The sequence below is a fragment of the Chlorocebus sabaeus genome, chromosome 8 (assembly GCF_047675955.1).
Source record: "Chlorocebus sabaeus isolate Y175 chromosome 8, mChlSab1.0.hap1, whole genome shotgun sequence".
Taxonomy (NCBI): Eukaryota; Metazoa; Chordata; class Mammalia; order Primates; family Cercopithecidae; genus Chlorocebus; species Chlorocebus sabaeus.
In genome coordinates this window covers 148,442,354-148,468,578 of record NC_132911.1, presented here as the reverse complement: position 1 = coordinate 148,468,578, position 26,225 = coordinate 148,442,354, and the positions used below count along the sequence as shown (strand labels likewise).

General features: G+C 47.9%; 2 protein-coding genes across 13 annotated transcripts in view; one reads left to right on the top strand and one right to left on the bottom strand.

Annotated features, from left to right (window-relative positions):
• Positions 1-26,225, bottom strand: part of ZNF7 (zinc finger protein 7) — a 322,126-nt gene that overhangs the window by 79,974 nt on the left and 215,927 nt on the right. The gene's annotated exons all lie outside the window — the stretch shown is intronic.
• The window catches only part of ZNF251 (zinc finger protein 251), a 38,020-nt gene continuing 23,692 nt past the window's right edge, over positions 11,898-26,225 (top strand). For 3 of the 11 annotated variants that reach the window (XM_008001980.3, XM_008001979.3, XM_008001989.3), the window contains exons 1-3: positions 12,126-12,814; positions 13,138-13,304; positions 13,725-13,838. In XM_008001980.3, the coding sequence (XP_008000171.1) occupies positions 12,585-12,814; positions 13,138-13,304; positions 13,725-13,838 (511 nt within the window). In that variant the 5' untranslated portion in view covers positions 12,126-12,584. The other 8 variants (XM_073018530.1, XM_008001983.3, XM_073018532.1 and 5 more) reach the window with 7 other exon arrangements.

Sequence of the window (26,225 nt, the reverse complement as noted above, 5' to 3'; positions counted from 1 at the left end):
GCAATATCTATAGGGAACTTGGAGAGAGGGGCTACCTCAGGCCCAGCCTCTTTCCTCCCTGTGGAGCTCAGGTCTGTCCCCTGGAGAAAGGGTCTAGTTTCTAGGTCTAGAAAGGATGTGGAATCTCCATCACTCTCAACAACTGAAGTACTCAGAGAGCCTGGAGAGGGGCAGGGGAGAGGGCAGTGCCTACCCAGCCAGGTCAAGTTCCCACAGTTCTCCAACATCGCCGCCTGTTGGTGAAAAGCTAGGCGCATCTGTTCCCTCCTTGTGAAATTCGCGGCCACATTGTCAAATGTCACTGACCCCTGAAATAATACGTGGGTGTGGGAAAAAAGGCACTACTAGAGATCAATTTAAGACAAGATAAAAATACTTCTAAGTTACGGAAAAAATACATGGAATTCACTGCCCTCAGTAAGTGGTAGAAGTTTAAAATGTAACTGGGATCAAGCAGAGTGATAAAAATTACTGGAGGCAAATAAATACAGATATGGTGGTTGTTGTTGTTGTTTTTTGAGACGGAGTCTTGCTATATTGCTAGGCAGGAGTGCAGTAGTGCGATATCAGCTCACTGCAACCCCCGCCTCCCCTGTTCAAGTGATTCCCCTGCCTCAGCCTCCCCAAGTAGCTGGGACTACAGGCGCACGACACCACGCCTGGCTAATTATTTGTATTTTAGTAGAGACGGGGTTTCACCACGTTGGCCAGGATGGTCTTGATCTCCTGACCTCGTGATTCACCTGCCTCGGCCTCCCAAAGTGCTGGGATTACAGGCGTGAGCCACCGCACCCGGCTACAGTTACGGTTTTATTGCTAATCTTCTGTACTCACCTTTTGCTTTTCCAAGCCCCAGATAGAAGAAACAAATCTGGTGTTCCCTGACTCTGCACCACCCAAATCAGGGTGGTTCAGTCCCCCAACTTCGCTCGAAGAACCACATCACTCAGCCCCACAATGCCCCAAACCACAGGAAGAGCAACCAGGTTTTAGGCCCTGGAAACCTGGAACTTGGGAAGAGGCCTAGGAGCAACCTGCTATACCCAAAAGCTCCCATCCCAGCTCACAGGTGAAGGGCCAGTGGAACAGGAATGTGTTCTTTCTAGAGAAAGCCTTGAGACTTCCTGCCCTTTCAGTAATGGCTTTTGTGCATTCTACTGGAACGTCAGGTATTAAACCACTACTGCCAGTGCTTATCTCTTGCCCGCCGGCAGTCGGCCTTCTGGGCCATCTGACGCAGCCGACCTCTGCGGCGTTCACCTTGCTTCCTATCTTGTTTTGCTTCCAATTTTCCATTACAAAAAACTTCCAGCATAGAGAATATTAAAAACTACTTCCGATTGGGCGCAGTGGCTCACACCTGCAATCCCAGCACTTTGGGAGGCTGAGGAGGGTGGATCACAAGGTCAGGAGATCAAGACCAGCCTGGCCAAGATGGTAAAACCCGGTCTCTACGAAAAATACAAAACTTAGCTGGGCGTGGTGGCAGGCGCCTGTAATCCCAGCTATTCGGGAGGCTGAGGCAGGAAAATTGCTTGAACCCAGTAGGCGCAGGTTGCGGTGAGCCAAGATCGCACCACTGCACCCCAGCCTAGGTGACAGAGCCAGACTCCATCTCAAAAAAAACACAAAACACCTTCTATATCCACCTGAGTTCAGCAGCAGCTGCTCTGTTGTCCTGTTCTCCAAAATGCTCTCTACATGTTGTATTTCTGGTTGAACCATTTGGAAGTAATTTGCAGCTGGTGACACATCTCCCCAAATGTCGCAGCCCTCCTCTCAGGAATGAGACCATTACTCCACATAACCACACCTAAGAAAATTAACAGTAATTCTGTAATCTCATTTAATAGCCAGCCCATGTTCAAATTTTCCCAATGTCCCCAAAATGTCCAGTAAAGTTTTTTTTCAGGCTAGGATCAACAACCGCAGTCCTTGCTTTGTGTCCAGTTATTCTTTTACTTTTTTTTTTAAAGTACATATGTATATATGTATGTTTTTAGAGACAGGGTCTTGCTATGTTGCCCAGTCTGGTCTCAAACTCCTGGGCTCAGCTCAAGCGATTTTCCTGCCTTGGCCTCCCAAAGTGCTGGAACTACAGATGTGAGCCACTATGCCCAGTCTCCACCTACACAGGAGACACGGCGCCCTGTCTGCTTGTGGCTGCCTCTTCCGGCTTTGGAACTACAGACAGCATTATGACCACAAGCCTCCAATACCCTATTATTTCTCAGGACCAGACCCCTTTCTGAACAGGCCTGTGACAGGCCCCAAATTCCAGTGTCAAGAACTCCAGTAGACTAGGGGAGGCCCTTCTTTCTAAGCCTGCAAGTTGCCATAGAGGATGAGTGGTCCTTGTCCCTGCAGCTTTGTCCTGGGCGGCCCCTCCCCTGCTCTCATTCAGGCCATTCCAAGTTCTCATTACTAGGGCATCCCTTGCGTGCGTCTCCTCATGAACCCACAAAGGGAACTCTCTGGATGTGTACACGTGGGATTCCGGTTCGCAGGGAAAATACATATTTTTCTGCCAAAATAGTTACTCCACTTCCCATTTCCACCAGCTCTGAAGACTCGCACAAATTCCCCACATCTGTACATTTGCTACTGTCAGGTGTTCCCCGGCCATGTGGTTTTCTACTCTTGTCCCTGTTTTTGCCCATTTTTTCTGTTGGAATTTATTTATTTATTTATTTATTTTTTTGAGACGGAGTCTCACTCTGTCACCCAGGCTGGAGTGCAGTGGCACAATCTCAGCTCACTGCAAGCTCCGCCTCCCGGGTTTACACCATTCTCCTGCCTCAGCCTCCCGAGTAGCTGGGACTACAGGCACCTGCCACCACGCCCAGCTAATTTTTTTGTATTTTTTAATAGAGACAGGGTTTCACCGTGTCAGCCAGGATGGTCTTGATCTCCTGACCTCGTGATCCGCCCGTCTCAGCCTGCCAAAGTGCTGGGATTACAGGCTTGAGCCACCGTGCCCGGCCTGGAAAATTTTTGGTCTCATTTCATTGATTTGGGTGAGGCCTGTATCTATTTTGCAAACATGTCCCCACTTGTTGCTTGTTTTCTGGTGTGGTGGCCATGACGACCACCTGGGCCCAGCCCACACAGGGTCACCTCTGTCTCCACTGTTGACTTTTCTTTCTCTCGCTGTCTATGTCCCGTCTGTCACCCAAACTGGGGGTTCCCGTTCCTTCTCCTCCTTACCCCCACAAGAGTCACGCTAACACAGGTCCCTAACATTTCCCATCAGGGGCTTCAACACCCCCATAGAGCAGCCAGAGAACATTAAAAAAAAAACACCACAGCCCCTGTGAGAACCCCTGAGTGGTGTCCTGTGATTCCGGAATGAAGTGCAGAACCCCTGTGGCTCACAGGGTCCCCCATAGTTTGGCCCCATCTCTAGTCTCACCTATGCGTCCTCCTCCTCCGCTTAGCCTCAGGCTTTTCCTGACGTGCCACACTGTCCTGTGCTGTGGGGCCTCTGCCATGCGGTTCCATGGCCTAAGCCACTCTCTACCTGGCTATGGCCTCAGAATGGCCTCTCTGACCTCACAGAGCTCCTGGGGCACTCGGCTCCCCTTTTTCTGCTATGCCTTGTTTAGTGTTCGTATCTCTCCAGCCCAGCAGACTGTGCACTCCACAAGGGGGAAGCTCCAGTTCCTGCACACGGCTTGGCATACAGGTGGTACCCAATACATACTTGCTGAATGAACTAGGAGGCTATTTTAAGCCCTAGAGGCATTTGTTGGGTAGAGAAGCTCCAGGCAGAGTAGAAGGCTCTCACTGGAAGGATGGACAGCTCACCTGACGTCCAGCTTCGAGAGCAAAGCTGCAGTTCCCAGCTCCTGGGCTGTGGCAATGGGCAGACATCCAGAACAGCAGGGACTAGGGGACAGACGGACCAAGAGAGTCCAGCTGTGACCTGTGGCTCCTCCACTGACCATGCCTCTTCACTTCCCCTGTCCTCAGGGCTTGGTTGGAACAAACTAAGTTCTTTTGGTGGCATTAAGCTGCCTCTGGCACACATTCTAAAGTGGCTGTGGTCATTCCGGGCCAGCCTGAGGGCTAGAGGCCGCACTAGGGTTTGTGTGCGTCTCAGTGCGGAATGTGAAGTGGGCTCCCCATGGGACTTGTTTTCCCAGCAACAGTCACTACCTGGCTGCTCCAGACAGGAGGCAGTGCAGAAACTGGCCACACCCAGTCAGGACCAAGATGGGGATGGGAGCAGCCCTAGTTGCCCTCACTGCTCATTACATGCAAATTGTAATTAATACATCAGCATATGACATGCCCACCAGCACGTGACCATATACAGATGCCATCGCAGCACCACGAGGTTCCCTTATAGGGCTTAAAAGAGAGGGTTCCTCCGTTCAGGTAATTACCCACTCCTTTTCTGGAAAGCGTGTGAATAACCCACCCCCCCCTTTTTTTTTTTTTGAAACAGAGTCTCACTCTGTGGCCAGGCTGGAGTGCAGTGGCACGATCTCAGTTCACTGCTACCTGCGCCTCCCAGGTTCAAGCGATTCTCCTGCCTCAGCCTCCTGAGTAGCTGGGATTATAGGCACGCGCCACTGTGCCCAGCTAATTTTTGTATTTTTAGTAGAGATGGGTTTCACTATGTTGGCCAGGATGGTCTTGATCTCCTGACCTCGTGATCCTCCTACCTCAGCCTCCCAAAGGGCTGGGATAACAGGTGTGAGCCACCGCACCTGGCCAACCCACCCCTTCTTTAGCATATTGCATTAGTCCGTTCTCACACTGCTATAAAGAAATACCCAAGACTAGGTAATTTATAAAGAAAGAAGTTTAATTGGCTCATGGTTCTGAAGGCTGCACAGGAAGCATGGTGAAACCTGCTTCTTGGCAGAAGGCAAAGGGGGAGCCAGCACTTTACATGGTGGAAGCAGGAGGAAGAGAGAAGAGAGGGGGGTAGAGGTGCCACACACCTTTCAATGACCAGCTCTCAGGAACTCACTTACTCTCAGGAGAACAGCATTAAGGGGGAATCCACCATTGTCATCCAGTCCCCTCCCACTAGGCCCACTTCCAGCACTGGGGATTAAATTTCAGCCTGAGATTTGAGTGGGGACACCAATCCAAAACATCACATATAACTCAGGAGTCTGCCAGTGCCTGCGGGGTCAAAACATCACATATAACTCAGGAGTCCGCCAGTGCCTGCGGGGTCAAAACATCACATATAACTCAGCCGTCGCCAGTGCTGCCCTGCCTGTGGGGTCCAAAACATCACATATAACTCAGGAGCCCGCCAGTGCTGCCCTGCTCTGTCTACGGAGCAGGCATTCTCCTACACTCTGTTGCTCTGATAAATGTGTTTTGCTTTCACTTTACTCTGTCAGCTGACTCTTGAATTCCTTCCTGTGCAAAGCCAGGAACCCTCCCAGGCCAAGCCCTGATGGTGCGGTTCGCCTGCATCTGATGTGTGGACAAAACCATTTATGTTGAGAGTCTGCAGTCCTTAAAGACCAAGGTTGAGGCCTAGTTGGGAGCAGGGCTTAGAGAAGCCTGAGTTGGAGAGGAGCGTCTTTGCCATCCCACAGCTCACCCTCCTCCAGCCGTAAGGGACTGCCCTGGCATGAACACAGCCTTGGTGACCTCCTTCCCCACATCCAGCCAGGGGAGAGTCTCAGAGAGCCCCAGCCTGCTCTCCGTGCTGCTGCCAGAATTGTTTTCCTACAACACTCTCAGGACCAGGGAAACACAGAAAGCTGTTTCAGGGGAGCATCTGGCTTCTGCTCCTCTGCCTCATTCTCTGCAGAGCAGAGTGAAGTACCTATGTGTGGAGAAGGAACTTGTACAGGTAGCTCATGCTCCTCCAGCTTCTTTGTCCTTCCAGTCTTCCTGGGATCAGACAGAACGCACTGGGGTCTGCTCTTTGCCATGGCAGAGGCCTCTACATATGACCGGGAGGGTCAGTTTCTCACGACAGTTAGCAGGCGCTTGTGGCTGCAGATGCAAAATCATGGTCGCTAATCGGCTTTATCATTATTTTGTTTGTTTATTTTATTTTTAGAAATGGGTTCTCACTGCCGGGCACGGTGGCTCAAGCCTGTAATCCCAGCACTTTGGGAGGCCGAGACGGGCGGATCACGAGGTCAGGAGATCGAGACCATCCTGGCGAACACAGTGAAACCCCGTCTCTACTAAAAATACAAAAAACTAGCCGGGCGAGGTGGCGGGCGCCTGTAGTCCCAGCTACTCCGGAGGCTGAGGCAGGAGAATGGCGTAAACCCGGGAGGCGGAGCTTGCAGTGAGCTGAGATCCGGCCACTACAGTCCAGCCCGGGCTACAGAGCAAGACTCCGTCTCAAAAAAAAAAAAAAAAAAAAAAAAGAAATGGGTTCTCACTCTGTTGGCCAGGCTGCCTGAATTCTGGTGTTTTTGGATGTGGAAACTGGTGACGCAAGTACTGAATGTACTTCATACATCCGGGAGGAAGATACAGACCCTTGCTATTGCCACCCGTCCCCCAGGGTAACAATTCCTGATGAAGTCACTCTCTCCCCACCACTCCTCCTGAGAGGGTACAGTGGGAAGGAAGGGTCTGAATTTTCCTCCCCAGAATTTCCCAAGACACAGGTGTATTAGTCATGAACGTGTGGAGGGAGAACAAGGGCCTGCCCCGGCCCACAGTCCGATTGCCCTTTCCGGCACTGCTTGCTGTGTGTGTTCGGCCTGGGTAAATATTTTTGTTTGTTTTGTTTTGTTTGTAGATGGAGTCTCACTCTGTCACCCAGGCTGGAGTGCAGTGGCGCGATCTAGCTCACTGCAACCTTCACCTCCCGGGTTCAAGTGATTCTTCTGCCTCAGCCTCCTGAGTAGCTGGGATTACAAGTGTGCACCACCACACCCGGCTAATTTTTTGTAGTTTTAGTAGAGATGGAGTTTCACCATGTTGGCCAGGCTGGTCTCAAACTCCTGATCTCAGTTGATCCGCTCACCTCGGCCTCCCAAAGTGCTGGGATTACAGGCATAAGCCACCACACCCAGCCAATGGGTAAATATGCTGAGTATGTATTTCTAAAGGTTTGAACACAGAAGAAAGGTCTGAGATGGAATTTTTTTTAAGTGGGGTAATTTACATATAAGTAGCAGTTGAAGAAATGAGACAAGGTAAGCTCTCTTAGAGGAAAATGTAGAATAAACTAAGGAGATTGCCCAGGGCAGACACTGAGTAGAGGAGAAAGTAGCAAAGGAGATTGAGAGTTGTTGGCAGAAAATGAAGGAAGGGTGGTATTATCGATAATAAGGAAATCGAGTGTTCCAAGAAGAACGAACAGTTCATGGTGTCAAATATTGCTGTGAGGTCAAGTAAAGGAAAACTAAAAAATGCCCACTGGTGGCTGGGCGCTGTGGCTCACACCTGTAATCCCAGCACTTTGGGAGGCCAAAGTGGATGGATCACTTGAGGTCAGGAGTTTGAGACTAGCCTGGGCAACAGAGCAAGACCCTGTCTCTACCAAAAAAAAATACAAAATGCCAGATGTGGTGGCACGTGCCTGTGATCCCAGCTACTCATGAGGCTAAGGTGGGAGGATTGCTTGAGTCCGCAGAGGTGAAGGTTGCAGTGAGCCGAGATTGTGCCACTGCACTCCAGCCTGGGTGACAGAGACCTTGTCTCAAAGGGAAAAAAAAAAGCCCACTGGTTTTAGAAACAGGGAGGTCAGTGGAGTAGGGAACAGCTCTGCCGTGGGCCCCGAAGACCTTGGACATCTTCACATAGCTGTGTGGCAAGGTCCATCACTGTGTGAGCTAAGTTTGGCAGAATGCTTGGAGGCTCCTTCTGAAACTAAGGGAGACAAGCAACCTTGTAAGAAACGACAGTGACACCAGCGACCCTGGTTGGCTGCATCTGGGATGCTCCCCTTGCCTCTCCTTGGGGTACAGCTGTGGACACACCACTGCCTGGCTGCAGTGTGGAGCTGGCACCTCAGCAGCACCATGGCCACCATCTGTGCTTCCTGTCATCTGGCCCCTATGGTTTGCTGTCATCTTCTGTGTCTAGGGACACAGGTTGCTGATCATGCTGTAGCTGTTTGAGTAAGAAATAAACAGTCTAGGCTGGGCACAGTGGCACACGCCTGTAATCCCAGCACTTTGGGAGGCGGGTGGATCCCTTGAGGTCAGGAGTTTGCCACCAGCCTAACAGGGTGAAACCCCGTCTCTACTAAATACAAAAAAATCAGCCGGACGTGGTCATGTATGCCTGTAATCCAAGCTACTTGGGAGGCTGAGACAGGAGAATCACTTGTACTTGGGAGGTGGAGGTTGCAGTAAGCCAAGATCTCACCATTGCACTGCAGCCTGGACAACAAAAGTGAAACGTGAAACTCCGCCTAAAAAAAAAAAAAAAAGAAAAGAAAAGAAAGAAAAGAAAGAAACAGTCGATATCCTTCGTGCTCATTGCTGACCAAATCCACGTAAATATGGCAAACCAGCTTAGCGTCTGTGGCAGTGACGCTGGTAACCTTGTCAGCTGCTGGATTGCTGCTTAGGGACTGCTTGGATGCTCGGCAGTTGGTAGTCCTGTAAATTGGAAATATCTGTTAGGAAAGCCTGCAGCCACCAGTCACAGAGTGATTACACACCCCCTGTAGGAGATTTGAAAAAGAAAAAGAGGAAATCAAATATTCTGCAATCTTACAATTAATATGATGTATTTATTTGCAGCTTTTTATATACGTTTTTCAAGCACTTCCCAAGTATTTATAGAGTGCCTACTATGTTCCAGGCTGGTGGCTGAGCAGTGAAACCAACCAACCTAGGTCCCTATGAGAGGTGACAATGTGCTAGCAGCCCTCACTCTCAGCGCCTCCTCCGCCTCCACATCCACTCTGGCGGCGCTTGAGGAGCCCTTCAGCCCGCCACAGCACCGTGGGAGCCCCTCTCTGGGCTGGCTGAGGCCGCAGCCGCCTCCCTCTGCTTGCGGGGAGGTGCGGAGGGAGAGGCGCGGGCGGGAACTGGGGCTGCGCAGTGGCGCTCGCGGGCCAGTGCGAGTTCAGGCGGGTGCGGGCGCGGGCGCGGGCGCGGGCGCGGGCTCCGCGGGCCCCGCACACGGAGCGGCCGGCTGGTGCCGCTGGCCCACGGCAGTGAGGGGTTTAGCACCCGGGCCAGCAGCTGCAGAGGGTGCACCGGGTTCCCCAGCAGTGCTGGCCCGCCGGCGCTGTGCTCGAATTCTCGCCAAGCCTCAGCCGCCTCCCCCCGGGGGCGGGGCTCGGGCCCTGTAGCCCGCCATGTCCGAGCCCCCCCTCCGCGGTGGACTCCCGTGCGGCCCAAGCCTCCCCGACGGGCGCCGCCCTCTGTTCCGTGGCGCCCGGTCCCATCCACCGCCCAAGGGCTGAGGAGTGCAGGCGCGGCTGGGGACTGGCAGGCAGCTCCGCCTGCAGCCCGCGTAAGGGACGCACTGGGTGAGGCCAGCTGGGCTCCTGAGTCTGGTGGGGACTTGGAGAACCTTTATGTCTAGCTAAGGGATTGTAAATCCACCAATCAGCACTCTGTGTCTAGCTCAGGGTTTGTAAATACACCAATTCGTAGTCTGTATCTAGCTAACCTAGTGGGGACTTGGAGAACTTTTCCCTCTAGCCCTCTGTGTCTAGTTCGGGGATTGTAAATGCACCAATCAGCACTCTGTCAAACGGACCAATCAGCTCTCTGTCAAACGGACCAATCAGCTCTCTGTAAAAGCACGCCAATCTCTGTAAAATGGACCAATCAGCAGGATGTGGGTGGGGCCAGATAAGGGAAGAAAAGCAGGCTGCCTGCACCAGCCGTGGCAACTTGCTCGGGTCTGCTTACACTCTGTGGGAGCTTTATTCTTTTGATTTTTGCAGTGAATCTTGCTGCTGCTCACTCTGGGCCCAGATTGCCTTTATGAGCTGTAACACTGCGAAGGTCTGCGGCTTCACTCCTGAAGTCAGCGAGACCATGAACCCACCGGGAAGAAGAAATAAACTCCAGTCACACTGTCTTTTAAGAACTGTAACACTCACTGTGAGGGTCTGTGGCTTCATTATTGAACTCGGGAAGACCAAGAACTCACCAATTCTGGACACACCTGTATCTGGAAACCTTCTTAAGTTTGTGAACTTCAACACCCATATATACAATCGAGATCATAATGCTAAATATAATTTTGTATTCTATTTTTCACATTCTATTGAATAAGCATTACCCTTTGCCAATAAATTTTTTTCAAATACCACACACAGTGGCTGCATAATGTTCAATTGAAGTGTACAGAAGACAATAGATCTGTTTCTGTGCTGCAGAAAGCATAATTATCTTCCATTTCCCCTTCTATGAATAAGTAGATATTTTCCAAATTCTCCCCATTATTTAAAAAAACCACACACACAACACTCTGGGATGGGCACCCTTGTCTTTGTAATTTTTGTTATTTCCATAGGATAGATCCTAGATTGAAGTGTTTAAGGCTCTTTATGTACAGGTTAATTCATTTTCAACATTGTACTAACCACGCTCCCACAAGCAGAGCAGTGTGTAATTCTCCACAATCTCCCAGCACTGATAATAATGTATGGCATCTTCTTAATCATGTGAGACTTTGCATGGTTCTTTAGACTTCTAGACATTCTCCATCCTCGTTGATTGCTTCAAGTTCAGATATAAAATCTGTGCCTTGATTCTAACAGAGTGTACAAGGCCTACACTATATTCTGGGCTACAAGATAGTCCTTGGCTTTCCTTTCATTCCTCTACCCCCTGTTTCTAAGCTGGCCTCCTCATCTTTATCAAGTATTTTTTAAACCATGCTTTATTGTATAGGGGCCAAGGGGAAAGTTCCTCTTTGCCCTCTGAAGGTTCACTGAAAACCAACTCATAAAAGGCAGATTTTTGGAGAAAAGGCAAATACATGGATTTATTATTTATTTATTTTTGAGATGGTGTCACCCAGGCTAGAGTGCAACGGCGCCATCTCGGCTCACTGCAACCTCCGCCTCCCGGGTTCAAGCGATTCTCCTGCCTTAGCCTCCCGAGTAGCTGGGATCACAGGCGCCACCACCCCCGGCCTTTACCGCCAGTTTTCACACAAAAAGGCGGGAGAACATGAGTCATGTTTTTTTTTTTTTTTTGAGACGGAGTCTCGCTCTGTCGCCCAGGCTGGAGTGCAGTGGCCGGATCTCAGCTCACTGCAAGCTCCGCCTCCCGGGTTTACGCCATTCTCCTGCCTCAGTCTCCCGAATAGCTGGGACTACAGGCGCCCGCCACCTCGCCCGGCTAGTTTTTTGTATTTTTTAAGTACAGACGGGGTTTCACCGTGTTAGCCAGGATGGTCTCAATCTCCTGACCTCGTGATCCGCCCGTCTCGGCCTCCCAAAGTGCTGGGATTACAGGCTTGAGCCACCGCGCCCGGCCGAGTCATGTTTTTAGGTTGTATGACTGGCTTGGGGGTTCTGGTCTCTGTGACCCGCCTTGGGGAAAAGGGGTTCACCCGATGAAGAGCCTCGCGGGAGAACAGAACTGAGACTGGAGGGCTGGGAAGGTCGGAGGGAAACTGCCTCCCAGGCCTTCATTTTGGGGCGTTGTGTTCTGAGTCCCAATAATTGTGACATCTTCATAAGCGACTCTCTGGTGGTTATGGTGAATCGGGACACATGATGTGTGGTGACCGACGGAGGAACCGGGAGCTCAGCGGGGTTAGGGTTCGGGAGGGGGTTTAGGGTTGGCGCGAGGCGGGCGCGGCCCGGACGAGCAGCGTCACAGCCCGAGACCCTCCGCTCAGCTGCCGCGTGCTCTCGCCCGCCGACCATAGACGGCGCGGGCCTCCCGTCATCCCAGAGCGGCCCGGGAAGAATCCGGGCGGGACCGCGGCTGGTTTCCGGTTCCCGGCGCTCTCCGAGGCGCACTGAGGCCCCGCAGGGGGCGGGGAAGTCTGCGGTGCGCAGCTCGGCCCGGCCCGCCCTCTTCCTCTCGGGCCCGCCCTCGTCCTCCGGGACCCGCCCTCGTCCTCCGGGGCCCGCCCCCTCCCCGGCTCTGGACCGGGTGCTGTGGGCGGGTCCACTCCGGGTTCGGTGCGGCTGCGCAGCTCCTCGGCGCTTCCTCGGTGGCTGCCCCCGGCCAAGCGAACAGGTGGGGCAGTGTTGGACCAGGAAGGAACGCCAAGCGGAGGGGCAGGCGGGGAGGGCGCGGGGAGGCGGCGGCCAGTCCAGGAGGGGCCTGTTCTGGGTGCCGCGGTAGCCACCGACTGGCTGCAGAGGCCGGGAGGAGGCGACCGCGGCGCGGCCCTAGGAGGCCGGGCTGAGGACCACAGCTGGCTTCCGGCCTCTCCCCGGAGCCTGGGGCCTTCGGCAGCACCTCCGTGGCCTCCCTCTCACGTCCTCAACCCTGGTGAGGCGACACCCTCACGTGGCTCTTTGCCCCAGGTTGGCCCAGGCAGGTAGAACAGCTGCACCCCATTTCCAGGGCCTTCAGCAGGTCTGGACCACGGGAACTGCCAGCTTTTCACCCCTTAGCCGGGAGTCCCTGGATCCCCCCCGGGCTCTGGCTCCGGCCGTTCTGGGATTTCAGGAGTCTCTGAGCAGTAGGGCACGTCGGCCTATGCTGCATAGTGACCTGCTTCCCACGACCCAGGAGGCCACACCAGCAGTCAGCTTCTGCCTCCTGGCCCTCCTTCCACACCCCTGGTTGAATGGGGCTGAGCCTGACTTCTCCCCACTGAAGGTAAGTTGGGCAGACTTCAGGCCAGGGCAGTCTCCTGTCTTCTCTTGGAAACCACAGCAGCCCATGCGCACAGAATGTCAGCCACAGTCCAGCTTCCACGGCACCAGGTGAGTTAACCCTCCTTCCTGCCCACCTTTTCATCTTCATCCCCATCCCAGTCAGAAGCTGCTGTCCTCTGGAGCCGTGAGCCCGGCAACTGGTAAGGCCAACCAGGGGCTCATAGTAACCGTGAGGAAAGGGTTCTGAGATGTAGACTCCCCCTCCCACAGGGAGAGGGGCTCCGAGCTCAGCTGGGTCCCCGTGTGGCTGAAGTTGGCTGGTCCTCAGCGCTCTCAGCTGCCCCATCAGGGACCTGCTGATACACAGTTCATACTGACCACTGCAGGGCTCTGGGTAGTGGGGCTTCCTTTTAGTGCAGGCTGCTGCCCAGTGGGCATGGCCCGGGCAGCGGCGATGTGTTGTTGCAGGAGATGCCGCTGACCTTCCAGGATGTGGCCGTGTACTTCTCTCAGGCGGAGGGGCAGCAGCTGGGCCCCCAGCAGCGGGCGCTCTACAGAGACGTGATGTTGGAGAACTATGGGAACGTGGCCTCTCTGGGTGAGGCTCTCTGCACTTGGCCCGGTTCGCACTGGGGACCTCTAAGGAGCTTGGGAGGCTGCTTTGGCTCTTTGGATCCCAAAGAAGAGGGTCCTGCCCCTTGTCCCAAGTATCAGTCTGATCTCTACAGAAGGAACATTTCCCATGGGAAAAGCCTGCCTTGCTGCTCAGTTCTAGGGACTTCGCTCCCTGTTGCCAGTGGCCCCACTGGTGTTCCTCCAGTGGCAGGAGAGCTAATGAGTGGATTCTCCTTCAGTACTTAGTCTCAGCCCACAGGCTCCCCTGACCAACATACATGCAGGTGTACACATGTGCACACAGGGCACATCTCTCCCCACCTGGCCTGGAAGACCCAGTGGGCAGTGTCCTGCCCCAGCTCCCCAGGCCATGCCAACTCACCAGTGTCCTCATCCTCGACAGGATTCCCTGTCCCTAAGCCGGAGTTGATCTCCCAGCTGGAGCAGGGGAAGGAACTTTGGGTCCTGAATCTTCTGGGAGCTGAGGAACCAGAGATCTTGAAAAGCTGCCAGAAAGGTGAGAATTGATGGGATGCTAATCCTGGGAACAGCCTCCCAATCCTGCCTTAAGAGGCTCCAAGTGTGGGACAGCTGGGGCATGGTGTTCATGTTAATGGCCTCCTCCAGGGGCAGTCTCACAGATACAGCCCCCTGGACAAATGTGAGCATGTGCACATGCTTTAGAAGTTTTATCTTGCTGGTCTGTTTCTTTGCTTTAAAAAATACATATATTTTTTCTGATCGTATTTTTGTTTTGGTGATTACCTTGATAACAACTTCGTTCTCTTCTTTATATAATATACTTATTTCCTTTTGACAATAGATATTGGTTCCCTACCATGTCCTTTTTATTCTTCACCCCCATTCTCTCCTTCATTTGCCAATTATAGTCAGTAGTAGTCTTTCTTTTTTTTTTTTTTTTGGAGACAGAGTCTCACTCTGTCACCAGGCTGGAGTGCTGTGGTACAATCTTGGCTCACTGCAACCTCCACCTACCAGGCTCAGGCAATCCTCCCACCTCAGCTTTCCAAGTAGCTAGGACTACAGGCACATGTCACCATACCTGGCTAGTTTTTTTTTTTTAATTTTTGTAGAGACAGGGTTTCACCATGTTGCCCAAGCTAGTCTTAAACTCCTAAGATCAAATGATCCATGTCGACCTCCAAGAGTGCTGAGATTACAGGCGTGAGCCACTGCACCTGACCAGTAGTATTCTTTTTTTAATGTTTACCTTTGTTGTATTGAGTATACATCTACTACTTGATATGTCAGCTCTAAGTATTATCTTTGACTCCCAGTTACTGAGACAGTCAACAAGCTTGTTCTACTTTTCTCCCTTTTCCTCCTCATTCCTTTTCCCAGTTTTTGTTGGTTATATTGTTTCTATAATATATATATTGTAGAAACAATTCAGAACATATAACACTTTACCACTCATATCCGCAGCTCTGTTACTGTCTTTTATCTGCAGTTAAGTATGTTATTAATAATTGTTTACCTCTGGTCCTTTTACCAAAAATTTCCCCGTCTCTTGGTCGGCTGGAGCTTGTCTTCTAGTTTGTTCAGAAAGGCTCATGAAAAATACACCCCATATTTGTGCACATTCAAAATTAGTTGAATAAAGCCTTTGGTTTCTACATGTAAGAGCTAAGTCTATTGTAAAGTTATATCGTTTTCTCAAAGTGCAGCTTTAGGTGCATCTCACAAAATTTTAATGTGTTGCATTTTCATTAACATTATAGTTCAAAACATTATCTAGTTTTTCTTGTGATTTCTTCTTTGACCCAGTGATTATTTGGACATGCATTAATTTCCAAATAGTTGGTGTTTTTCTAGTTATCTTATTGTTATTGTCATTTAATTCCATTGTGGTCAGAGAACATGCTCTGTATTATTTCATTCCTTTCATATTTGTTGCTTCCTGCTTTATGACCCCAAATGTGGTTTCTCCTGGTACAAATACCATGTGCACTGAAAAAGAATGTGTATTCTGACATTTTGGGGTTAGATAAATATCAGTTAAGTCAAGGCGGTTGATGGTATTGTTTGTGTCTTCCGTATCCTTGCTGATTTTTTTTTTTTTTTGTCTAGTTATTCTTTCAGTTGCTGAGAGGGGGGTGTTAAAATACAGAAGTATGATTGTGGAATTGTCTTTTCTTCCCTTTAATTTTTGTAGTGTTGGCTTCATGTATCTTGAAGCTATATTATAAAGCTCATTGCACTTATGACTATCATTATGAGAGATAAGAGAATTCCTGTTTGTCTCTGGTAATACATTTTGTTTTGAAATATATTTTATCTAATATTAACGTAGCAACTTCTTCCTTCTTGTACTTACTGTTAGCATAGTATATCTTTTTTCATCCTTTTAATTTCAACCTGTGTCTTTACACTTAGAGTGAATCTCTTGCAGATGTCATACAATTGGGTCTTGTTTCTTCATCCTAACAATCTTTGTCTTTTAATTGTAGTGTGTAGTCTGTTAATGTTTAATGTAATTGTTGATACGGTTCAGGAATGCACTCGTGCATAATATTTTTTATTGGCCGGGCGCGGTGGCTCAAGCCTGTAATCCCAGCACTTTGGGAGGCCGAGACGGGCGGATCACGAGGTCAGGAGATCGAGACCATCCTGGCTAACACGGTGAAACCCCGTCTCTACTAAAAATACAAAAAACTAGCCGGGCGAGGTGGCGGGCGCCTGTAGTCCCAGCTACTCCGGAGGCTGAGGCAGGAGAATGGCGTAAACCCGGGAGGCGGAGCTTGCAGTGAGCTGAGATCCGGCCACTGCAGTCCAGCCCGGGCTACAGAGCAAGACTCCGTCTCAAAAAAAAAAAAAAAAAAAATTTTTTTATTTACACTTACCTCTTCTGTTTTTTAAATTCCTTTTTCCTGCCTTTATTTGGGTTATTTGAATACTTTTTAGAACTCCATTTAAATTTTATTATTTGCTTTTTACATAATATTTTTGCATTTTTTTTACAGTGATTTTCGTAAGGTTTACAGTATACATAAGTTTCCACAGTTTACTTACAGTTCATTTATGTACTACTTCACATAAATCCAGAAATCTTGTAACTATCCCTCCCATTCTTTTCGTTATAGTTGTTATGCGTAATACATCTACATACATTTTAAACTCAGAAAGACAATGTTATAATTTCGGTTTTAAACAGTTATATAGTTTATAAAAAATTAAAAGGAAAAAGGCCAAAAAAATAGTATTTTAGCTGTTCTGGCATGTAAGGAGCTTAGAATTCATCACTGTGTCCTAACAAGTAAAAAGCTGAACAAACTGAAAAATCAACAAATCTTAGCTCTATCAGAGAGGTGTGAGGTCAGAGGACAAGTCACTGCTCTCAAAATTGGAGAGGTATGGCCGGGCGCAGTGGCTCACACCTGTAATCCCAGCACTTTGGGAGGCTGAGGCAGGTGGATCAATTGAGGACATGAGTTCAAGACCAACCTGGCCAACATGGTGAAACCCCGTCTCTATTAAAAACACAAAATTAGCTGGACGTGGTGGTGGGTGCCTGTAATCCTAGCTACTCGGGAGGCCAAGGCAGGAGAATCGCTGAAACTCAGGAAGTGAAGGTTGCAGTGAGCCGAGATTGTACCACTGCACTCCAGCCTAAGTGACAGAGCGAGACTCTGTCTAAAAAAAAAAAAAATTGGAGAGATAAACAGGCAGATACAAAGAATCACAACCACAACTTGTGAGCAATAATCTCCCAGGGAACCAGTAGCCAGATGGGTAAGCCTAAAATGTAATTGGCAAATTGCTAGAGGCTCAGTGTGGACAACTCTGAAAAAAAAACTCCAGGGAGACCCAGTCATGGGAGGACCCCATGCTTTTGTGAGTTTTACCTCCAGGGGCTCTATTAGGTACTGACAGTGAATATCAGAGAAAAATCTCCTTGTGCTTCTGGCAGGAGGAAGTGAAAAGGAACTACTTTGGAATATACCATTCTGTTCTTAACAAGACCTGCCCTCAGGAGAAACAATTTTACCAGGGCCTAACCTGCTGGTGTTTTTATCAGAACTTAACCTATCTGGGGGAAAGGAAATACCTAACACTGGCTACTTCTAGATATTCTGTCCCACCTGATGGTGGGTGGGGAAAACTGAAAAACACGTGGGAAGTTCATAGTCCAGGGACACAAGCTCGGCAAGACTGAGCCCTACTCATAGTGTCATAGAACACTCATAGTGTCATAGAACACTTTCCCACCCCAACACCTGAAAACGTGGTGAAAGCCCTATTTACTGCAGTGCCTTTTACCCACTGTATCATGTCTACTTGTCAACAGAAAATTACAAAGCATACTAAAAGGCAGAAAATATAGTCTGAAGAGACTGAACAAGCATTAGAACCAGAGTCAGTCGTGGCAGGAGTGTTGGAGTAATCAGACCAGGAATTTTTTTAAAACTATGATTAACATGCTAAGGGCTTTAATGGAAAAAGTAGACAGTATACAAAAACAGATTGATAATGTAAGCAGAGAGGTTAAAATTTTAAGAAGCTGGATGTGGTGGCACATACCTGTATTTGCAACTCATAGTGTAGCAGGATTACTTGAGCCCAGGAGTTCAAGGCCAGGCTCGGCAGCATAGCAAGATCGTCTTTCTTAAAAAACAAAAAAGAAAATAAAAGAAAATTTAAAGAATTTTTTAAATGCTAGAGAGCAAAAACACCGTAACAGAAAGGAAGAGTGCCTTCGATGGACTCAGTAGTAGATGGGACAGGGCCTCCAAGAGATTGTTATTTGAAAGTGGACTTGGATTAGCTCTAAATGCAGATTGCAAACCAATTTAAAAAGTTAAAAAAGAAGTATAGTTGATACGCTAAAAAAGGATACAAGACGGAATTACATGTAACAGAATGCTCAGGTAAACCGACAAAAGGTAGAAAAAGCATGAAAAACAGAAATAGGAATGAAGAACAAGGGCAAAAAGTAGAAAATGGTAACAGATGTGGTAGATGTTAATTCAGCAACATCAGTAATCACCTTTTTAATTTTTAATTTTTTTATTTTTTTGAGACAGGGTCTCACTCTGTCCCCCAGGGTGGAGTGCAGTGGCACAGTCCCAGTCTGTTGAAAGCTTTGACCTCCCAGGCTCAAGTGATCCTCCCACCGCAGCCTCCCGAGTAGCTGGGACTACAGGCATGTACTACCACACCTGGCTAATTTTTGTGTTTTGTAGAGACAGGGTTTCACCATATTGCCCAGGCTGGTCTCGACCTCCTGGTCTCAAGAGATCCACCCACCTTGGCCTCCCAAAGTGCTGGAATTATAGGCATGAGCCATCGTACTCAGCCAGTAATCCCCTTTTTAAAAAGTTATTTGTTTTTTTAGAGATGGGGTCTTACTCTGTTGCTCAGACTAGAATGCAGTAGCTTGATCATGACTCACGGCAGCCTTGACCCCCTGGGCTCAAGCAATCCTCCCACATCAGCCTCCCGGGCAGCTGGGACTACAGGTACATGTCACCACATCCACCTCTTTTTTTATTTTTGTAGAGATCAGGTCTCACTGTTTTTCCCAGGTTGGTCTCAAACTCTTGAGCCTCAAGCAATCCTCCTGCCTTGACCTCCTAAAGCACTGGTATTACAGGCCACAGTGCCTGGCCCCAACTGTGTTTTCTAAAAGGAACCAACTTTGGCCAGGAGTGATGGCTCACACCTGTAATTCCAGCACTTTGGGAGGCTGAGGTGGGAGGATCCCTTGAGCCTGGGAGTTTGAGACCAGCCTAAACAACATAGTGATAACTCATCTCATCAAAAAGTTAAAAAACTTAGCTTGGTGTGATGTTGTGCACCTGTAAGTCTCAGCTACTCAAGAGGCTGATGTGTGGCCGGGCGCGGTGGCTCAAGCCTGTAATCCCAGCACTTTGGGAGGCCGAGACGGGCGGATCACGAGGTCAGGAGATCGAGACCATCTTGGCTAACACGGTGAAACCCCGTCTCTACTAAAAAATACAAAAAACTAGCCGGGCGAGGTGGCGGGCGCCTGTAGTCCCAGCTACTCCGGAGGCTGAGGCAGGAGAATGGCGTAAACCCGGGAGGCGGAGCTTGCAGTGAGCTGAGATCCGGCCACTGCACTCCAGCCTGGGCGACAGAGCCAGACTCCGTCTCAAAAAAAAAAAAAAAAAAAAAAAAAAAGAGGCTGATGTGGTAGGATTGCTTGAGCCCGGGAGGTTGAGGTTGTAGTGAGCTGTGATTGCACCACTGCACTCCAGCCTGGGCAACAGAGCAAGACCCCATTGCAAAGAAAAAAGAAACCTGCTGTCTCATGACAAGATCTTGCCATGAACAAAAAATAAAAGAAGCTCACTTTAAACATAAAAACACATATATATTAAAAGTAAAGGGATGGAGAAAGACAGTAATCCAAAGAAAGCAGAAATATCTTACTACTTTAGACACAGCAGACTTCAGAGAAAGGAAAGTTATTGGGGTAAAGAAGGGCATTACATGATGATAAAGGGGTTGATTCGTCAGGAAAACGTAACAGTTCTTAAGGTGTATGTGCCTAACTACAGCATCAAAATATGTGAGGTTGGCCAGGCATGGTGGCTAATACCTGTAGTATTAGCCTGTAATAAAAAACCTGTAATCCCAGCACTGGGAGGCTAAGGTGGGCAGATCACTTGAGGTCAGGAGTTCAAGACTAGCCTGCCCAACATGATGAAACCCCATCTCTACTAAAAACACAAAAATTAGCCAGGCATGGTGGAGTGCGCCTGTAATCCCAGCTACTTGAGAGGCTAAGGCAGGAGAGTCACTTGAATCTGGGAAGTGGAGGTTGCAGTGAGCCAAGAGTGCACCATTGCACTGCAGCCTGGGCAACAGAGTGAGACTCCGTCTCAAAAAAAAAAAACAAGTGAAGTTGCCAAGTGTGGTAGTCATGCCTGTAATCCCAGCACTTTGGGAGGCCAAGACGGGCAGATCACTTGAGCCTGGGAGGTTGAAGCTGCAGTGAACTATAATCACATCACTGCACTCCAGGCGGGGCAACTGAGTGAGACCCTATCTCTAAAAACAACAAAACCAGCTGGACATGGTGACTCACGCCTGTAATCCCAGCACTTTGGGAGGCTGAGGCGGGTGGATCACCTGAGGTCAGGAGTTCTAGACCAGACTGACCAACGTGGAGAAACCCCATGTCTACTAAAAATACAAAATTAACCGGGTGTGGTGGCTCATGCCTGTAATCTCAGCTACTCGGGAGGCTGAGGCAGGAGAATTGCTTGAACCCAGGAGGCGGAGGTTGCAGTGAGCCAAGATTGCACCATTGCACTTCAGCCTGTGCGACAGAGCGAGACTCTGTCTCAAACAACAGCAACAACAACAACAAAATATGTGATGCAAAAACTGATAGAACTACAAGGGGAAATAGATGAATCACTGTCTACAGTTGGAGACTCCAGCACCCTCTATCATAAATGGACAGATCCAGCAGGATGTAGTTGAATTTAACAGCACATCACATCAATCAACTGGGAATAATTTACATCTGTAGACTGCTTCATCCAACAATAGCAGAATACACATTCCTGCCAAGCTCATATGAAACATTCACTAAGATAGACCACATTCTGGGCCACAAAACCTACTCTAACATAGTTAAAAGAATAGAAAACATACAATGTCTGTTCTCAGACCACAATGACGTTAAACTAGAAATGAAACCAAAAAGATAGCTAGAAAATCCTAAAGTACTTGGCAAATAAACAACACACTTCCAAATAACACGAGTCGAAGAGATCTCGAGAAATTTTAGAATATTTTGAATTAAGTAAAAATGAAAATAAAACTTACCAAAATTTGTGGAATGCTGTGAATGCAGTGCTTAGAGGGAAATGTATAGCATTGATGACTGTATGTATTAGAAAATGGGAAAGATCTAAAATCAATAATGTAAACTTTCACTCTAGGAAACTAGAAAAAGAAGAGCAAATTAAATCCAAAGTAGACAGAAGAAAAGAAATAAAAATTCAAGCAGAGATCAATGAAATGGAAAACAGGAAATCAATAGAGAAAATCAACAAAACCAGAAGATGGTTTGAAAAAACAATAAATCAGTAAACCTTTAGCCAGACTTAAGAAAAAGAAGAGAGAGGACACAAAATACTAATATCAGAAAGGAAAGAGGGGACATCACTACAGAGATGTCCCACAGACTTTTAAAGGGTAATAAAAAAAGATGAACAACTGTGCCCAAATTTCATAAATGAACCAATTCCTTGAAGGACACAATCTCAAACACGGGAAGAAATAGACAATCTGAATAGGGCTAGGTCTATGAAATAAGTCAAATCAACAATAACCTTCCAAAATAGAGTCCACTGGGCTCAGATGGGTTCACTTACGAGTTCTACCAAACATTTAAGGAAGAAATTATACCAGTTCTCTACAATCTGTTCCAGAAAATAAAAACAGAGGAAATACTTCCTAACTCACTATATGAGGTCAGCGTTACCCACCCAAATGCCAAAACCAGACATTACAAGAAAAGGAAACTACAGACAAACGCCTCTTGTGAACATAAATGCAAAAATTCCAACAAAATATTAGCAAATCAAATTCAATAATGTATAAAAAGAATTATATACCATGACCAAGTGGGATTTGTCCCAGGTTAACAAGGCTGGTCCAACATTAGGAAATAAATTAACGTAACGTGATATATACCACATCAATAGGCTGAAGAAGGATCACATGGTCATATCAGTAGATGCAGAGAAAGCATTTGACAAAAGCCAGCCTCGATTCATGATTACAAATTCAACAAACTAGGAATACAGAGGAACTTCCTCAAGTTGATAAAGAGCATCTACAGAAAACCTACAGCTAACATCATACTTAATGGTTAAAAAAAAAAACTTAAAGCTTTTCCACTAAGATTAGGAACAAGGCATGGATGTCCCCTCTCACCACTGCTGCATTGCACTAGAAGTCCCAGTTAATGCAGTAAGACAGAAAAGGAAATAAAAGGTATACACATTGGGAAGGAAGAGATAAAACTGTTTACAAATGATCATCTGTGTGGAAAATCGGAATGAGTTAGCAAAAAGACCTCCTACAGCTAATAAGTGATTGTAGCAAGGTTGCAGGATACAAAGTTAATATACAAATGTCAATCATTTTCCTTTATACTAGAAATGAAGAAGTGGAATTTGAAATTAAAAACATTATTTACATTAGCACCACCAAAGATAAAATATTTAGGTGTAAGTCTAACAAAATATGTGCAAAATCTATGAGGAAAAATACAAGACTGATAAGAATATATCAAAGAAGGCCGGGCGCGGTGGCTCAAGCTTGTAATCCCAGCACTTTGGGAGGCCGAGACGGGCGGATCACGAGGTCAGGAGATCGAGACCATCCTGGCTAACACGGTGAAACCCCGTCTCTACTAAAAAGTACAAAAAACTAGCCGGGCGAGGTGGCGGGCGCCTGTAGTCCCAGCTACTCTGGAGGCTGAGGCAGGAGAATGGCGTAAACCCGGGAGGCGGAGCTTGCAGTGAGCTGAGATCCAGCCACTGCACTCCAGCCTGGGCGACAGAGCCAGACTCCGTCTCAAAAAAAAAAAAAAAAAAAAAAGAATATATCAAAGAAGAACTAAATAAATGAGATATTCTATGTTCATGGATAGGAAAACTCAGTATTATCACGATGTCAGTCCTTCTCAGCTTGATTTATGTATTCAACACACTCTCAATCACAATCTCAGGGGCTGGTTGTGGTTTATAACTATAATCCAGCACTTTGGGAGGCCAAGGCAGGAGGATCGCTTGAGCCCAGGAGTTTAAGAGCAGCCTAGGTAACGTAGCGAGACGCCATATCTACAAAAAATTTTTTTTGTTAGCTAGGCCTGGTGGCATGTGCCTATATTCCCAGCTCTTTGGGAGGCTGAGGTGGGAGGACTGCTTGAGCCTAGGTGTTTGAGGTTTCAGTAAGTTATGATCATACCACTGTATTCCAGCCTGGCTGACACAGCAAGACCATGTCTCTAAAAAAAAACCAAAAAAACTCAGCAGGTTATTTTGTGGATATTAGCAAACTGATTCTGATGTTTATAAGGAGAGGTAAAAGACCCAGAATAGTCAACTCAATATTGAAGGAGAAGAGCAAAGTCGAAAGACCCATGCTACCCAATTTCAGTACTTTGACTGTAAAGCCACAGTGATAAAGACAGTGCGATATTGGTCAAAAAACAGAAAAAGTAGATCAGTGAAACAGAGCAGAGAGCCCAGATATAAACCTGCATAAACATATGCAACTGAGCTTTGACAAGGGAACAAACACACCTCAATGTAGAAAGGATAATCTTTTCAACAAATGATGCTGAAACAACTGAACATCCACATGCCAAAAAAAGAGAATCTAGACACCCTTCGCAAAAATTAACTTAAAATGTGTCTTATTCTGCTCGGACTCAATACCACAAGCTGGGTGCTTAAAACACTAACTTTCCTCCACTCCCCTTCCCCTCCCCCTCCCCGTCCCCCTCCATATGGAGGCTTTGGTCACCCAGGTCAGAGTGCGGTGGCATGATCTCAGCTCACTGCAACCTCCAGCTCCCGGGTTCAAGTGATTATCCTGCCTGAGCCTCCCGAGTAGCTGGGATTACAGGCACCCGCCACCATGCCCAGCTGGTTTTGTACTTTTAGTAGAGATGGGGTTTTGCTATGTTGGCCATGCTGGTCTTGAACTCCTGACCTCAGGTGATCTGCCCACCTCGGCTTCCCAAAGTGCTGGGATTACAGACGTGAGCCACCATGCCCAGCCTTATTTTCTTACAGTTCTGGAGGCTACACGTCCAAGATCAGTGTGTTAGCATGGTTAGTTTCTGGTGAGGGATCTCTCTTTCTAGGTTACAGATGACTGCCTTCTCACTGTGTCCTCACATGGCAGAGAGAGAAAGGGCAAGTTCTTCTTTTTTTTTTTTTTTTTTTGAGACGGAGTCTGGCTCTGTCGCCCAGGCTGGAGTGCAGTGGCCGGATCTCAGCTCACTGCAAGCTCCGCCTCCCGGGTTTACGCCATTCTCCTGCCTCAGCCTCCCGAGTAGCTGGGACTACAGGCGCCGCCACCACGCCCGGCTAGTTTTTTTGTATTTTTTAGTAGAGACGGGGTTTCACCGTGTTAGCCAGGATGGTCTCGATCTCCTGACCTCGTGATCCGCCCGTCTCGGCCTCCCAAAGTGCTGGGATTACAGGCTTGAGCCACCGCGCCCGGCCTAGGGCAAGTTCTTCTAAGAGCACTAATTCTGCTATGACGACCCTCATGACCTCATCTAACTCAAATGATCTCTCAAATGCCCCGTCTCCAAACGTCATCACATTGAAGCTTCAACTTGTGAATTTGGGGTGAGCAGGACACATTTCATTCCATAGAAAAAGGGATCATCTAAATGTAAACCACAAAACTATGAAACTTCTAGATGATAATATAGGCGAAAAAGAGATGACCTTGGTTTGACAATGAGTTTTTAGGTGCAACACCAAAGGCACAATCCATGGAAAAAATAATTGACAAGCTGGACTTCATTAAAATTAAAAAATTCTGCTCTGTAAAAGACAACATCAACTTTGGGATCTCTACTAAAAATACAAAAACCAGCTGGGTGTGGTGGCAGGTACCTGTAATTCTAGCTACTCCAGAGGCTGAGGCAGGAGAATCGCTAGAAGCTGGGAGGCAGAGGTTGCAGTGAGCCGAGATTGAGCCACTGCACTCCAGCCTGGGCGATAGAGTCAGACTCCATCTCAAAAAAAAAAAAAAGACAATGTCAAGAGAATGAGAAACAGTCCATAGATTGGGAGAAGATATTTGTAAAAGGCACATATAAACTACCATTATCCAAAATATGCAAAAAAACTCAAGAAAACGAACAGCCCAATTTAAAACATGGGTGAAAGGCCTGAATAGACTCCGGATGGAAGGAGATACCCAGATGACAGGCGGGCATTGTGAGATCAGTGTCATATGTCTCTAAGGAATTGCAAATTAAAACAATGAGATTCCACTGCACACCTACTAGAATGGCCAAAATCCACATCACTGATAACCCCCAGTGCTGGCCAGGATGTGGAACAGGAACTCCCATTCATTGCAGGTGGGGGATCAAAACGGTGGCCACTCTGGAAGACAGTTCGACAGTCTTACAAAACTAAACATACCTTTACCATGTGATCCAGCAATTTTGTCCCTTTGTATTTACCCAGATGAATTGAAAATTTATGGCCACACAAAATCCTGCACACAGATATTTATGGCAGCCTTATTCATAATTTCATAATTACCAAAACTCGGAAGCAACCGAGATGTTCTTCAGTAGATGAGCGGGTAAATAAACCAGTGGCAGATGCAGAGAATGGACTCATATTCAGGGATAAAAAGAAATGATTGACCGGACACAGTGCCTCATTCCTGTAATCCCAGTACTTTGAGAGGCCGAGGTGGGTGGGTCACTTGAGGTCAGGAGTTCAAGACCAGCCTGGCCAATATGGTGAAACCCCACAAAAATTAGCTGGGTTTGGTGGCATGCACCTGTAATCCTAGCTACTAAGGAGGCTGAGGCAGGAGAATCGCTTGAACCCGGGAGGCGGAGGTTGCAGTGAGCCGAGATGGCGCTGCTGCACTCCAGCCTGCGCGAAAAAGTGAAACTCAATCTCAATAATAAAATAAATAAAATATAAATAAAAATAAATGAGCCACCAAGCTATGAAAAGACAGAGGAACCTTAAATGCACATTACCAAGTGAAGGCAGTTAGTCTGAAAAGGTTATACAGTTGGCCTTTGAACAACATGGGTTTGAATTTCCCAGGTCCACTTATATGTGGATTTTTTCAACCAAACACATGTGAAACCCACATGTTCAGAGGGCTGACTTTCTGTAAG